The sequence below is a fragment of the Odontomachus brunneus genome, unplaced genomic scaffold (genome assembly GCF_010583005.1).
Source record: "Odontomachus brunneus isolate Ranch 3 - 2012 unplaced genomic scaffold, Obru_v1 Obru_scaffold_171, whole genome shotgun sequence".
Taxonomy (NCBI): domain Eukaryota; kingdom Metazoa; phylum Arthropoda; class Insecta; order Hymenoptera; family Formicidae; genus Odontomachus; species Odontomachus brunneus.
Window position 1 is genome coordinate 219,064 of NW_022639621.1, and position 15,760 is coordinate 234,823.

The window sequence follows — 15,760 nt, forward strand, 5'->3', positions numbered from 1 at the left end:
GAAATATATAATAGTAATTGATGAAACAAAACGACGTACTCTATTACGTGAAGATGCCTACGTAAGCAGCTCAAGGCTTTGATATAATTGTCGTCTCTTTGTTTACTTGGTTTGAAATGAAAATTAGCGTCATTGTCCTTACCAATATTTTCGAGCATGTGTCTGAAAGTCACGGGTACGTCAATATTTTCACAAATTAGATTCTCTGGATTACGAGATCAAAGCAAAAATAGAGTGCATTAAAAGAAAGTAGCATTGTTACTTTAAGCGATCTCCCTAGCGCATCGTTGAATGTAATACTTTTACCCAATAATCGCGAACATTCCGCAGGCGTGCTGAATCAAAGCATAATATAAGGTATCAACCGCGGTTGTAACAAATACATGAGCAAACACGGCGAGATAACAATGCATCATTATCAGGTAGATGTGCTGGTCCAATTTCTCGTTATATTCAACGTGAAAAGGTAGTTTCGATGCCACCGATATGGATGATTTTGTCACGTTCAAGAAATTTTCATCTTCTAACAGTGTCATCAGAACTGGTTTAAGCAAGTAGAAAAATGCCGTTGTCAGCATAAAAACTAAAAATTACAACGTACAATTTGCCGTGAATTTCAGAGAAGTTGCCATATATATGGCCTCGTCATACCTTTGAAATGTTCTTAAAGGGATACAGTACGAAGTGAAAAAGATGAGAAATTAATTCTCGATTTTTGCAATATTTTTATTTTCCTGAATGTTTTGGGCTCTTTTAACATACTTGCGTAAAACGTCGTTACACGTTGCCCATATTCGGTGCGTTGTTGAAGAATAGTCTTCTCGATATCCGATTGCAGTGACAGCCAGTCTTCCTCTACCGTTTTCAGACAAGCTTTTATCTATAAACATACATACACTGTGAGAAAAATTATATTAATATCAACAAATATTTCCTTGATAATTGCCATTAACATATTTACTTAAATCTACATTCTCTTTATTTAAATCAAATATTGTTTACCTGATTTAAATAAGCAATATCTGGTTTAAATAAAGAGAATGTAGATTTAAGTAAATATGTAAATGATACCCATCAAGGAAATATTTGTTGATGTTAATATAATTTTTTTCTCAGTGTATGCATTATCGTTTCTCTAAAAAACTGCCCTCACGCTGAGATTCTATTCACCTAATAACTTAATTTTAATTATATCGTCAAATATGAATATTACTTGCCTTTTTAGTATTTAGCATTAAGCTGAATATTTTAAAGCTAAATAATACAGTGATAGCTATCGATGGTACGCATTGGAATATATCGGTGACACTGATCGAGTCAGCCAGGAAGTATGTTACCTTAAAATTAGTTACATAAGATATGTACGTTGATGTATATTGCGATTGCAAGTAGCTGAAGATTATTAGATTATTATTTCGCATTAGATTATTATCGCACTACGATACATATACCTGCGGCACAAAGATACTGAAAGAGAACGAAAATGACAGTGCAAAATTTAGATATCTATTTCGGACATTGTTGTACGGCCATATTCCTACTATTGCCATGTATATTCTAGGTATCGCGTAATATCGGTTCTGCCAAATGTTCTTTTGCGCGCACATTGTTGGAAATACTAAGGCTTCTATTCTGAACTCCCTTTCACTACTAAAGGCGGCCTTAAAAGTGACTTATAGCCAATCAAAAGTCTTATAAGCCACTTTTAGAAGCGCTTTTAGCGACAAAAGTTCCAGATATAGGCTAAAGATTACAGACTATTAAGGATCCCTTGCGGATACTTATTGTGCAGCGCAGCTATAGAAACATTATTACCAGTTTCCCGTTTTGCGTTGTGGATTACCGTAATCATGTCTTCGTAAAGTACGCTATTATTAATTCTCTTTCTTTAGTCTCGCTTGTTAGTTTATCAAGCAGCGGTGTTGAACGCAACCAGCACAGTATGCTACGTTTACAATTCTCTTTCTCTAGTTCCCCGCTATTATCCCACCCTTTTCAACTCTGTTTCTCGAAGTGAGTATTCATGTGTAGTAACAGCGCATTGGTTAAGTGAGCCATTAAGTAATTTGCGATAACACAGTATACGCTGTACTTCGTTGTTTCCTTACCGCATTGGTACCGCTTTTACTCACAATCGCACAATGCGATAGTTGCGGTAATATCGCCTTCTTTTGCAGAGAGAGAATGTCTTCTTCGGTGAAGTTCGTTTTAATTCCGTCCAATGGCCCAATCGTGTCTTGGAAATAATCACAAACGGTAAACTATGAATGAAGTAACAAATGTGACGTTATATGAAATGGGTGTATCATATTCTACTGGAAGTAATGGATACAAAACGATAAGGTTATATATATTTATTCGAAATTTCAATGTCAATCAATTATCTTACATTGAATCATATTGTTTTGAATTTTGTTAACAATTATTTTCGAATTTTACAATAAGCTCAGTTATGCGTTTTCACTGACATGTCGAAATCGTTAGTGGAAGGAACGCAGCATCGTGAAATAAGACATTGATGTCTTTAGGACCTTTGGAGAATAAACAATAGTTATTATTGAATTTGCTTTTAGGAAAACGATGTACAGCAAGTGTGAAACGTAACAAATGATGCAGTTTTGCTCACAATTCCAAAGCTTTCGATGGATAATGTCACAATCTTGCCGGCGGTTATTTTGCATGGTGAAACAGTCCTGTTCATGATTAAGAGTAAAAGTTTTCTACACCTTTTCGATGTGGAATACCAATTGGCTCTGCAACTATTCAAATCGTGATTAATGTAAGTAATTACGAAAGTAAAAAGCTATCCGACTTTTTGCATTCGCAGTCATTATACCTTAACTTTGTGTCGATATACCAGAGAAGGGAACAGTGTGAGAGAATGAGAAAGAGAATGTTAAACAAAAGCAGTTAAGTTAGTTCAGAAAAATATCTTACATCGACTCGTATGGAACGACGCTGTAATCCAACAGAAATTGGGCTTGCCAGAACTGGAAGAACAGATGGGTGAGTTGAGCGATGTATATAGCAAGGGGTGCCACTATATCTTTTGCATCGTTCAAGTTCATCAGCACCTAAAACACACGTTTGCCATATCTCCTATCTTAAATTCTCAATTAGTGAATTGCAAATAACTCTCGACGGAGATTAGCGAACATCCATCTTTGTTCGAACGCTCACTAAAACTGATGATTTAATTATCGATTGGCAACGCCAGATTTTCATAATAAAATCGAGAGATACCTGTATGCCGCATATACTGCCGCCAATCATATTTAAACTTATGCTGACGAGAAAGATGTTCGTGAATGTGGACTCGATCAGCTCCGCGAATCTGCGAATTTACGAAACCGAGCGTGGTCATGAATAATATTGAGAAATACACGAATATATAACGGAAATATGTATCCTTTAAAACAGACACGTGGTATTAACTGGAGATGTGCGAACTATTCGAATTTGAATCGAATCAAATCAAGTGAAATTCGATTCGACTCAATTTCGAATCCCTATGATTCGAATCCGAATAATTCGAAAATTTCAAATTGAAAAGTTTCGAATACGAATCGCACACATTAACATTAACGAAGTACTATTAAAGACATCCAGCCTTATAGGAATTAGTATGACTTGAAAAGTTTACATTTTCATACATTAAGATTTTCTTCAAAAATATTAAAAGAAGATAATGGCTTTTACGCAAACTCTTACCGACAACTGTCGGATCGATATTTGTAGTTGCGCTTTCAAGGCTGGAACTGTATTCCATACACGTTTATTGACTATATATTATATATCTATATTATATGTACATGTATATATATATATATATATATATATATATATATATATAATGTTATCTTTCTCATATTGTAGTCACTATTTTCATGTTGAATTGATTATGTTAATTAAAAATTTTTTTCAATGATTCGATTCGATTCGGGTGAAATTTCATCGATTCGATTTGATTCGAATTAGAAATTAAAATCTGAGATTCAATTCGATTCGACATAAAAAATCTTTGATTCGTACATCTCTAATATTAATACACACGCGTGCACACGCACTCTATCACATGAAGGTGCCTACGCAGGCAACCAAACGCCTTTTTGTAATCGACATCTTCTATTTTCTTGGGCTTCAGATTGAAATCACTGTTGTTATCTTTGCCAATGTCCTCCAGCGAGTGTCTGGAAACGGCTAAAATGATAACGTTCACCTATTATTTCAATGAGCTGGTCGGAAAATTCGCACAAACTACGTTTTTTTCTTCTCTCCCTTTTTTAACTTAAGAGATAGAAATAGAATATCCTTCTGTGAAACGTCTTTCAAAGTTTCTCGGCGGTCCATTTCTCGAAGTTTGCACGGACTTTCCGAGCAACTTGAGTTTCCAAGATGTCATTCCTAATCATCAAATTCTCACCCGACAACTAAGAACATTCCGCAGGCGTGCTGGATCAAGGTGAAGTACAAAGTATCTGCCGCGACTGTGGCGGTCACGTGAGAGAATGTCGTTAAATAACTGTGGACCAATATCGGATAGAAATGCTGGTTGATTCTCTGGCCATATTCTACACGGAAAGGTAGCTTCGATACGGCCAATTGGGTCGAGTTCGAAGTCTCCTCTATCAGTATCAACACAATCGACTTGAGCATGTAGAGGAAACCCGTTAGTTGCATGAAGCCTACAAAATTACGTGAATTTTACACTTCAATTATGATACACAAACACGTAGGACTTCATATAAAGATTTTCTCGAGATTCCGCGAAACTTCTTTTATGATTTTTCGACGTGACGTACCCGCGTAGAATATCGTCAGGTATCGTCCGTATGCAGTTCGTCGTTGTAGAATGGTCTTTTCGTTGCTGCTTAGCGACAACCAGTCATTCTCGATTGTTTTGAGGCAAGAATTTATCTGCAAACGTGTGCTAATTATAAATATATCGCGAAAATTTCATGGTGTCGACGGCATTTAGACTGGTAGTCGAAGGAGTTTTATTAAGTAATGCTAATCGCACAATATAATATACAGGGTGATCAGAGGAAACAATCGCATTCGGTTAATATTCTCGTATTTTTGAGTGAATTCTAAGACTATTTTTCCTCTTGCAAAATGTTATCCGAGGCTTAGTTGCTGAGGTATAAAGAGAAATAGTTAGCCACTCACAGGCCAGATACAGAAAGTAGACAGGGGCGGCACAATTCACCGTCAGACACAGACGTTGGGCAATACACATGTGACAATATTCATACATCTTAGTTTGTAAATTTTCAATATTTGTGTCAATGTGACTGTACACAATAGTAAATAAATTATTTTAACTTAGTTGAAATATGATTATAACATAACATGTAAGGGTGAAATAGTCGATTGCATTCGCGCACGCGACTTGACCTAAGTGCAATATAAACTTTACAAATATGAAAAACCTTAAAAATAAGCACGAGAAGAACGAAACATTAATCATACTTATGTTATAATCATATTCAACTAAGTTGAAATAATTTATTTATTATTGTGTACAACCACATTAACGCAAGCATTGAAAATTTACAAACTAAAATGTATGAGTATTGCCCAACGTCTGTCTAACGGTGAATTGTGCCGCCCCTGTCTACTTTCTGTATCTGGCCTGTGAGTGGCTAACTATTTCTCTTTATACCTCAGCAACTAAGCCTCGGATAACATTTTGCAAGAGGAAAAATAGTCTTAGAATTCGTTCAAAAATACGAGAATATTAACCGAATGCGATTGTTTCCGATCACCCTGTATTTGCGTTACTTACTTTGTCATTGTTTGCCATTAAACTCGCCAATTTGAAGCTGAATATTATCGTGATCAGTATCGTCGGTATACACTCGAACAGATCATCGAGATCCGTCAGAGCGATCAGCACGTACATCAGCTGCATTAAAATCAATGTTACAGAATATTGCTATAATAATACGAATTAGTATATTCTCGATGGCTAGGAGCTGTGAATTTTGGAATATTTACGACACGTAAGAGTAGAAATATGTTTATTTTTGCGTAGGAAAAATCGGTTAAAACGCGGGCAGGTCGAGTGCTGCAAAATTGTAAATAGAGTGATATTTTTGAAAGGAAGCTGCGTTTTCTTATAGACTCTCTTATAGACTCTTATAGAATATATCGTTACTTTGGGCAAGCTGAGTGTATACCTGAGGTATAAGGATTATCGAACAGATCGTAAACACCGGTACAAAATGTAGACATCTGTCGCGAAACGTATGATACGGCCATAATCCCGCTAAAGTCATGTAGAACTTGGGAATCGTGTAATATCGGCTTCCCCAAATGTCTTCTTGTCTGGTCATATTCAAGAAAGCCACGATTACGAACTATCGACGATTTCTCGTCGTTAAGATGCTCGCTTGCACTTTGTGGCAAAGCACGCGAACACCGTTATTAACGATTCCTTGTGTCACAGCGCGATCGTAATTATGCCATTGCGGCATAATTGCGCAATTATTCGCCCGCGCCCTGCAACTCTTCTTGTCGCTCTTCTCTCTTCCTCTCATGGCGACATGGATACATAATTAATTAACTCTTTCCTCACGACAGCGTAGCCTCTCGCCGTTTGAGCGATTTGCGAGTTCAATAAGTTGGCGCGATACGTGCAACAGTGAGTACTGTTTTTCGCGCTTGTCAATTGACACAAGGCCTTATCGTGAACGGAAGAAGTGACGAAAGGGCGCGGAAGTATAATATTCTGTTACGATATAAGGTACATAGTGCGACATTCACTGTTGTACGATAACATTCTCGAGTTATAAAGTTGCATGTTCAGTTATTTAAAATGACCTGCCTTCGTTATATATAAAACATCCTGAGTATTGTGAAATTTATTTACTACGAGCCATGAAGCATAAAATAGCTATGCTGTACTATTTGTATTGTGGCGTGTATATCGCATTACTGATTACGAATAAAACCAACTTTGCATAGATCTACATTGAGAGAAAAATTATATTAAAATCAACAACATTTCTTTGATGGGTGCCATTAACATATTTACTTAAATCTACATTCTCTTTATTTAAATATTGTTTACCTGATTTAAGTAAATAATATTTGGTTTAAATAAAGAGAATGTAGATTTATAAGTAAATATGTTAATGGCACCCATAAAAAAAAAATTTATTATTTTTAATATAATTTTTCTCTCAGTGTACTTCTGTCTTAATGACAGTCCTCCGTTTATGATTGTTATTTCCTATAAATATGTATGCGACTTTCTGTCTGCAGATTAACTAATTCTCATAATTACTAATCAATCATTACATACTTAATTAATTTAAATCATCAATCCATAATAGCGATCACATACATAGCTCTCAACTAAACATTAACTCATAATATTAATTAAGAGATTGGCATGTTAATAGTAAATAAATATTTGTGCGCTGTCTTCTTCATTTTAATAGTATTATTTTTAGGACAATTTCTGCCGTATAAACTTTTTAATAAATATGCGATATTGTTTGAGTTAAATTGTGTTTACTATTTTCTTTTAAAGTCACATTATTTTTTCATAAGCGCAAGTTTTCTGTGACTCAGGACGCAAGGATACCAAATAATGTGAATACCTAGCAAGTAATAATTTCTCTTTGTCATCTATTGTGCGTTTATGTACGCGGTCGAGTTGGGGTTCTACAAACGCGGAATGCATTGCCTCGTGACAATACATTGCTGTACTCGTGACGTCTATAGAAAGCGCAGTTAACAGAATGCATGTGTGTTTGTTCGGACAGGATGAATTTACGGTTTATAGATTTACGATATATAGATCGTGTGAACTAGTTCTAAGAATTGGTATGGAGAGCATCTTGTTACGTGAGGAATGTAGAGAAAGTCTAATAAAATCAAGTAAAATCGCAATCGATTTGTTTTTGGTCGATTTATCTTTTATCGAAAATGTAGTTAGATTCCCTTCTTTTTTGAAAATTATAATTTTGAAAGTTGTTCTCGGCTGTTCTAATCTTGTATCACACAAAGCAATATTATTTTATTCCAAACAGTTCTTCAACAAAACGAAGAAATTATTTTTTAGCTGGCTTCTTTTTCTTTAAAAAATTGAATATTTTCTTATTGCTTTAGACTGATCTAGTTGTTCCAAACATTGTTCCAAAAGAAGAATTCTGTAAGTCGAACCAAAAGCCTGTATCTGTACTCTTTTAAAGTGAATCAGTGAATAGTCACTGATATCAGTTATAAGTATAGTACTGTGCAGTTTCGGTGCTATATTTATAGCTGTAACTCAGTGTATATTTATTGCTTTCAGTGATGTTCCACTCATTCATTCATTTTAAGAGAGTATTAGATATTCTGTATATTGGTATTATTAATTGCTAGTTTCACAATTGGGATAATTGTAATATGTTATAAGATAAACAAATTAACCGAATGTTAATATATATATTTTAATTAATTTCTTACAGAAGGATAAGACTAAGATGAGTTTTATCGTCTTATCGATCCTCCATTTTGTTAATTTTTAAGTCAAATATCTCTTTCTTTCCTTGACTATTACAAATTAAAAATGACGTTGTGAAAAATATTAGGCCTCAGCCAGGAATCAAACCTGGATCTCCCATACTTGTTGAGTAGGGCGCCATAACCAATTTAGCCACCGAAGCTTTAACAATACTTCTCACAACATTGATCTGCATAAATATTATGAATAAAGAATGTATTGTGTTGCGCTAGCGTTATTAAATATAAAAAAAAAAGATCGAAAGAAGAATCGAAAAAACAGCGAAAGAGAGGTATGACACATGGTTGAAAAACATTGGTGAGAAAATCGCATACACTAAAAAAAATTGATTAAAATTCATACACTAACATACGCGATACAGTTTCGACTAGCTTATTTTGCACAGTAGCTAAATAACGTGCAAATCATATAGTAATAATGTTTGAAGTATGTAATATATACTGTAATTTTAATTACCTAAAAAAACAAAAAGAAGATATGTATAAAACAAACATAAATCATGATAAATATGTAACAGGCATGAGATATTTTTCTTAAGAGCAGTGTTTTCTCTCTCTTTCTCTCTCTCTCTCTCTCTCTCTCTCTCTCTCTATATATATATATATATATATATATATATATATAAAATTCTATAATAGATAAATATATTTTTTTATTCTATAACAGATAAACTGAATTATAAAATACAAATTTTTTACAGACTTTACCTGCAGTTCTTTTTGGAAAATGTATTCGTTGTGAATACAGAACACACCATATATCGAATCACCTAAATTACCGATTTTGAATCAATTGATGAAATACGTGACTTTATCTGGAAAATAGACAGATGACGGAAAAAAGAGATAGAGGATTTTGCACAGGATCGTAAATGTGTTCGGAAAAATCATTACGGATAAGTTAATTTAATTATTATTTTATATCACTTTATGTTGCATCTATCATGTATCGGGATTTTGAAAATTGCAGAAATTTATTCACGAAAGCGCCGAGTGAGCTTACACCACGTATCCGGTGCAACGTAAAAAAAAACAGTAAAGTCGTTGGCTACAGTTTAACATTGGTGTTCGCACGTTCTCTCACCCGCTTCCTCACTTTCTTAAACACCATTCTATCTTACCCCCCTTATCCTCCTTATCAACATTCTAACAAGACTGAGCAGCCGGTGAGGGCTTCGACCCTTGATACCAAGGAAGGCGAAGTGCCACGCGAGTTCCTGCCAGCTCGGCGCCCATGTCAATCACAACATGTGACGTCTTTATTTTTATCCTATAATTTTAGATTTCTAATTCTACTCGTGTAAAAAAATATAGATGTGTAGAAAATCTCAATAATGATACATTTTATATTCTATCTCTCCCTTTCACTTATAATATATTTACCCTCCATGTGGATTTTTTTACGTAGCTATAACTTCGCGTTTTCACGAACTTTTGCAGCATGAAAAATTTATACCTTGGATATTGCAATTGTGCACGTTTGTTAAGTAGAGTCTTTGTCTAAATAACGAGTATAAGACTGTTTTACTATCGTTTCCTACATTGTCATCTTGTTTCTCGTTTTACGAATTTCTCTCTCGCAGTCTTGTTAGAAATTTTCGGTACGTTCGCTACTTAACATGACTGCGTTGTTTAATACACGTTATTATTATATAATGAAACTAGCTTGCTCGATAACAGGTCTATGGCCATATCAATCGCAGTTGAGGAGAAGAATTCTTCAGCTGCTCAATTTTTTCTTACTGATCTCATTATTTCTACCACAGGTAAAGATATTGCACATCTTCTCTTATTGGAGGAATATAAATTTTTCTACATAGTTCTTTAATTTATATTCCTCGATTAGACATGAGATATATCAAGACATGTTTATATACGAGATATATACTCGTATATATCTGCAAAAAAGGTGCACGAAACAAAATTTTGTTTAATTGTGCGTTCGTCAAGGTCAATTATGTACTAAGTTGTATCAATTATACATAAATTTTATCATTTGTTTCAATTCAGTTGAAAAGACTGTATCACGTGTTGGGTAAGGATATAGACGCTGTATGTATGTGTATACCACCATTCCTTACCATCATAGGGACTATACTAAGAAACATGGTCATTGATCGATTTCAATCAGAGGTATTACTTGCATTATTACTTCTTTCGCGTTATTTAATCTTCCAGTATACCAGGAAATATTATGATTTAAAATATATATGAATATATATATCCCACATAACGTTAGAATATACATAGCATATTCCATATATAAACATTTATGTATATTGCATATCCTATGTACGTACACTTGGGGTACATAATATGTGATATGTACATACAATGTACATCTGCAACCGCAAAGAGGCACATAGAATGTTCCGTGCATGTATATATGTATATACGTTCTACATTCTTTACACACACACACACATATATATATATATATATATATATATATATATATATATATATATATATATATATATATATATATATATATATATATATATATATATATATATATATATATATATATATATATATATATATATATATATATATATATATATATATATATATATATATATATATATATATATATATATATATATATATATATATATATATATATATATATATATATATATATATATATACACATATATATATATCGTGCGTTTCCTACACAAGATTAGGTCGTTGTTATGTCAGATTAAAACGGAGTGGGATGCAACATCGAGGAGAGAAGAGAATAAGATTCTAAAGAATTATGCATCAAAGGCAGGAGAATTTAGTATGGTAATCGCAGGTATGAGAAATGTTATTAAATTTAGCGAACATTACCTCTATAACGTTACCTCTATTTTTTAGCAGTTTATTTTAACGTCACTATATGTTTGACGATGGCGCCGATAATTTCGCCAATAATGGATATTGTTTTACCTCGTAACGAAACGCGCATGAGATATTTAGGCTTCGAATTGGATTATGGAATTGATCAAGAGACTTATTGGTTTTGGATCTGGTTGCACAGTAGTACAGCTGGAGGATTTATCACATTAAATGTGCTTGCTGCGGATGCAATGTATGTTACGTTAATGTTTCATGGCTGTTACATGTTTGCGATAGTAAGGTTAGTATCTCTCTCTTTTTTCTCTCTCTGTCTCTCTTTTCTTTCTCTCCCTCTTTTTTTCACACATACTATCTTTCTCTCTCTCTCTCACTCTCTCACTCTCACGTCAGATAATATTTCATCAAATATATTTTTTAAAAATGATCTATAACATATGGAATATTTGCACACGCGTATAGGATAATATTATAATTTTAATTTGCAGACACAGATTAGTACAAATAAACCATTTGATAAGAAAAAATACAGCGCGAGCTTTCAACAATCATGATTATAACAAAAAGTACACCCAGCGTTGCGAAGAGCGGCAATTGGAATTACAAAAGCAAGCTATTGTTATAAAACAATGCGTTCTTAGTCACAAAAAAGCAATAGAGTTAGTATATTGTATTTATATATACAATATATTCGTACAGTATTATATGCATATTTATACATACAAACGCACACACATACACTGAAAGTGTGTCAAAACAGTCAACTAGCAAATGAAAAAGAAGCTTGAACAAAATATGTAATGTACACAAATTTTTATTATTCATTATCGTTAAATACAAGATTTTATAGGAATGATAGAAAGTGTCGTGCCCTTTTAATACATTAAAAAATACACATCTTCGAAAAAAAAATTTTATACAAAAGTTATAGGATTTTAAACGTTACACGTAATAAAATTAGTATAACCTTGAATAACGTTAAGCTCACGTAAGGAATACACTGAAATTTTTAAAACGCGGGGAAGGATTTTCATCTTTTATTATATATTCTTATAGTTTTTTATCCTTGAAGATTTTTTATAACATACGAGTAAAATTTTTCTTCGTCAAGTGTTTTTCGAGTTGTGAACCTTGAAAGTTTTGGTATTAAAGGTTTTAATAACGTTATTTAAAGTCATATTAATTTCGTTACGCGTAACACGTTATTCAAAATCCTATAACTTTAGTATATATTTTCTTTCGAATATATACATTTTTCGAAATAGAGGTTTCAACATTTTCTCTATATCTATGCTGCATTTACTAAATTATAGCGAGTACAAAATAAGTTTATATATATTATGAACTCTACTCAAACGTTCTTTTCATCTCCCAGTTTAACTTTACCTTTTGTACACATTCTGTACATATCTTGTAATTTTGATGGAATTATAAAAAGCATTTATTACTATCACTATGCTATCAGCATTTATTATTATGATTTCATACTATCACATGCTTACGATTATTTTGAAATCATTCAAATATCTTATATATCTTCTTATTAATTAGATGCGCGCAATTATTATGCCACATTTACACGTGGAATCTTTTTATTGTGGCAGGTGTAATCTTAATCATCTTAAGTATTTCGGCAGTTCAGGTAAATACGAACGGATAAGAAAATTTTACTTGTAGGTATTTGATATTTTCTCTCCTTATTTAGTTGGTGAGCAAATTGTTTCAATGGGCCGAGATGGCGATAGTAATCATGTACATAACTGGCGAATTGATAAACGTATTTTTCCTCAGTTTAATGGCGCAATATATATTCGACCACAGTCTGGACGTTCACGAATGGGCGTGAGTGAATGAATATGCGCTTGTCAATCGCAGACGTTGCGTTTATATATGTGTGAGATGTAGTAAAAATAACAGTTTTGCAGGTATTCATGTTCTTGGTACAATATGCATGCCAAGATACAAAAGGATATTATACTGATTTTAATGAGGAGCCGTTTACCATGCAAGATAATGGCTGGAAAAATGTTTGTAATGTCACTTGAAAACTTTTGTAAGGTATGAATACTCGATATTCATTTGTTATTAATGTTACATTGAAATAATATGTATTAAAAATTTTCTCGTTTTATTTAGACAGTGCAGACGTCAATGTCGTATTTTGCGGTGTTAGTCTCTTTTCGGTAAATGTCCGTATATATTTTCTGTTAATACAATTGATGTTTTATTCCTTTGGAATGAGTAATAGTAATATCTTTGGACAAGTAATAATTATCAATAAGACATTTATCCGATATCCATGTTAATTGCTTTATATACCTAACCTTTGTTTACAATTTCACGCAACTTGTATTCGCAAGTTCTCTCACCTACCTCTTCGTTTCCTGGCGCGTTCGGCCGATCGATAAATTATACTCTACCATTCTAACTGTGCAACCGGTGAGGACTTCTTTGATACTGAGAAGGCGAAAACAGTACTGTGCAGGCTCTCGCGTGCCTGATCACAACATCTAGTGTCTGTACTTTGTACTATTATTATAGAAATATCTACCTATCTTCAATTTTATTCTTGTGTAAAAAGTTTGGATGCATAGAGGGTCTCAATAGTAGCATATTGTATTCTATCTTCCCCTCATTGCATTATATATGCACCCTCTATGTGTAATTTTTTACTACTATTTGCTTATTTGTAAGTCCGCGTTTTCACGACTCGTTTCGACATGAAAAATTTACATCTTAGAAGTTACAGTGTTGCATGCTTGTGAAGGACAGTCTATGTTAAAATAACGGATAAAAATATTTACTATCGCTTGCCGCATTGTAGCCTTCTTTCTCGTCTCACCAATTCTTCTCTCGCAGTCTTGTTAGAAATTATCGATACGTTCGCTAATTAACATGACTGCGTTGTTCAATACGCGTTACTATTACGTAGTGAAACTAACTTGCTCGATGACTGGCTTATGGCCATTTCAATCGCAGTTTAAGAACAGAATTTTTATATTATATTAATATAATATATTATATATAATATATTATATATTCTTATATATAATATATTATTATAATACTTTGAAAAGTCATCATTGCTCAAGAAACACGTTTGCAGTTATTACAATAAAATGTCTCATATGTATCAGAAATACAAGTATCTTTATTTATGACGCTTCCTTTCCAAGGGAATCAAATAGGAACGATGTGAAAGAACGAGACCTTATTTTGCTATAAAAATTTATTCTTACTTTTGCGTTCCTCTTCCTGTCCTTTTCTTGAGACGGATCATTTTCTCAGCGTATTGAGGACGAGACGAGAATCATTTAGTCGCGGAAGAAGAAATTCTTCAACAAATTATGCTCAAGTGCTCTTATATTTCTTTTTTACGCAGTCACAATTCTATGACGAACTGTGTTACTATGCGCAGTCATATGCATCTTGACCGATGAAATATCCTCCTTTCGAGAGGCGCATCCGAAGAGGCCTTTCCGATAAACCATATTATTAATTTAATATTTTGCTGCAATTTATTCATAATACAGAAAAATAACTATAAATAGCTATAAATAGCTACCTTCATAAATGTTACTTGTTACTTGATCCCATTACCAATTCTTTTGATACAACCTGCCCAACGCAGAGACGACGCTCCGCGTTGATTGATGAAATATGTATAACTTCAACGTAACGTACATATTCCTAACCATGATCGCAGACACGCTGTACGATATGTCAATGATTATGTGCAGCAGAGTACGTTCACGTCACACAATAAAACGTTATACAAGATAGCTAATAACATGCATTCATTTCCTTGTAAATTAAGTTATGTAAATTAAGTCAAACTGAACAAAAAGTCCCTGTATCATTTTGCGGAACAGTATATGTCATCATCAGATACGACGCACTGTATATCTGTATATATGATGCTGCAATTTGATTTTAAGGTGCTGCCAACTGCTTTGTCTTACTTCGCCACCTTTTTATTTATGAAACAAAGAAAATAGTGCAATGGCGACATGCGTCCGAATGGATATCGCGGTATTTTGAAAAACTGTCAGTTGTCTTAGTACTCATAGAGAATATGTTTGTAATCGATGCATGTATAAAGTAATACGAGGGTGGTCTGAAAAGTTTCCGACCTAACAAAGATACAAGTCATTTTTTCTGAAAATTGTTTTTTATTTTTCAACATAGTCTCCTTGTAAATCTACACACTTCTCCCAGCGATGCTCCCATCTCTGTAACCCGTCGAAATAGTACTCGGCGTTTTTCTCTGCAAAATAATTGTTCACGAAGGTGATTGCCTCTTCATTTGACGAAAATCTCTGTCCTCCGAGCGCAATTTTTAGATGAGGGAACAAAAAGAAGTCGCTTGGGGCTAGATCTGGTGAGTAAGGTGGATGGT

The 15,760-nt window shown here is 33.6% G+C and overlaps 3 protein-coding genes and 1 long non-coding RNA gene across 6 annotated transcripts in view; 2 read left to right on the forward strand and 2 right to left on the reverse strand.

Moving 5' to 3' along the window:
* Positions 1-3,186, reverse strand: part of LOC116851330 (odorant receptor 13a-like) — a 4,027-nt gene extending 841 nt beyond the window's left edge. Inside the window, exon 1 of the mRNA XM_032830634.1 lies at positions 3,104-3,186. The gene's annotated coding sequence lies outside the window, so the exon portion shown is untranslated. The remainder of the gene's footprint in view (positions 1-3,103) is intronic.
* On the forward strand, positions 2,207-2,994 carry LOC116851336. The gene is made up of 3 exons (XR_004379560.1): positions 2,207-2,343; positions 2,574-2,779; positions 2,861-2,994. It is a non-coding gene; the product is annotated as an uncharacterized LOC116851336 (long non-coding RNA).
* On the reverse strand, positions 2,295-9,041 carry LOC116851317 (odorant receptor 13a-like). Its single transcript, XM_032830620.1, has 9 exons — positions 6,183-9,041; positions 5,789-5,908; positions 4,803-4,917; positions 4,424-4,685; positions 4,068-4,190; positions 3,244-3,334; positions 2,938-3,074; positions 2,627-2,759; positions 2,295-2,531 (listed from the first exon to the last, which is right to left on the reverse strand). The coding sequence occupies exons 1-9, from the start codon at positions 6,336-6,338 to the stop codon at positions 2,481-2,483; spliced, it is 1,188 nt and encodes a 395-aa protein (XP_032686511.1). The 5' UTR covers positions 6,339-9,041; the 3' UTR covers positions 2,295-2,480.
* Positions 9,042-9,236: 195 nt separating this feature from the next.
* Positions 9,237-13,718, forward strand: LOC116851315 (odorant receptor 13a-like). Of its 3 annotated transcripts, XM_032830617.1 has the most exons (11): positions 9,237-9,552; positions 10,198-10,283; positions 10,528-10,650; positions 11,203-11,320; positions 11,383-11,644; positions 11,850-12,020; positions 12,913-13,003; positions 13,067-13,069; positions 13,153-13,203; positions 13,287-13,419; positions 13,498-13,544. In XM_032830617.1, the coding sequence occupies exons 1-10, from the start codon at positions 9,462-9,464 to the stop codon at positions 13,404-13,406; spliced, it is 1,116 nt and encodes a 371-aa protein (XP_032686508.1). In that variant the 5' UTR covers positions 9,237-9,461; the 3' UTR covers positions 13,407-13,419; positions 13,498-13,544. The 3 variants fall into 3 exon arrangements, with proteins under 3 accessions (XP_032686508.1, XP_032686506.1, XP_032686507.1); XM_032830615.1 differs by having other exon boundaries at positions 13,067-13,203; positions 13,498-13,718; XM_032830616.1 differs by having other exon boundaries at positions 11,386-11,644; positions 13,067-13,203; positions 13,498-13,718.
* Positions 13,719-15,760: the final 2,042 nt, after the last annotated feature.

Excerpts from the sequence above, each read along its gene's own strand:
- LOC116851315 (XM_032830615.1), top strand. The coding sequence starts at position 9,462 with ATGTATCGGGATTTTGAAAATTGCAGAAATTTATTCACGAAAGCGCCG. Across the intron at positions 10,284-10,527 it reads TCTCATTATTTCTACCACAG|TTGAAAAGACTGTATCACGT; the intron begins GTAAAGATATTG and ends GTTTCAATTCAG. Across the intron at positions 12,021-12,912 it reads AGTCACAAAAAAGCAATAGA|ATGCGCGCAATTATTATGCC; the intron begins GTTAGTATATTG and ends CTTATTAATTAG.
- LOC116851317 (XM_032830620.1), bottom strand. The coding sequence starts at position 6,338 with ATGACCAGACAAGAAGACATTTGGGGAAGCCGATATTACACGATTCCC. Across the intron at positions 5,909-6,182 it reads CGATAATCCTTATACCTCAG|CTGATGTACGTGCTGATCGC; the intron begins GTATACACTCAG and ends ATTTTAATGCAG. Across the intron at positions 4,686-4,802 it reads CCTGACGATATTCTACGCGG|GCTTCATGCAACTAACGGGT; the intron begins GTACGTCACGTC and ends GTAATTTTGTAG.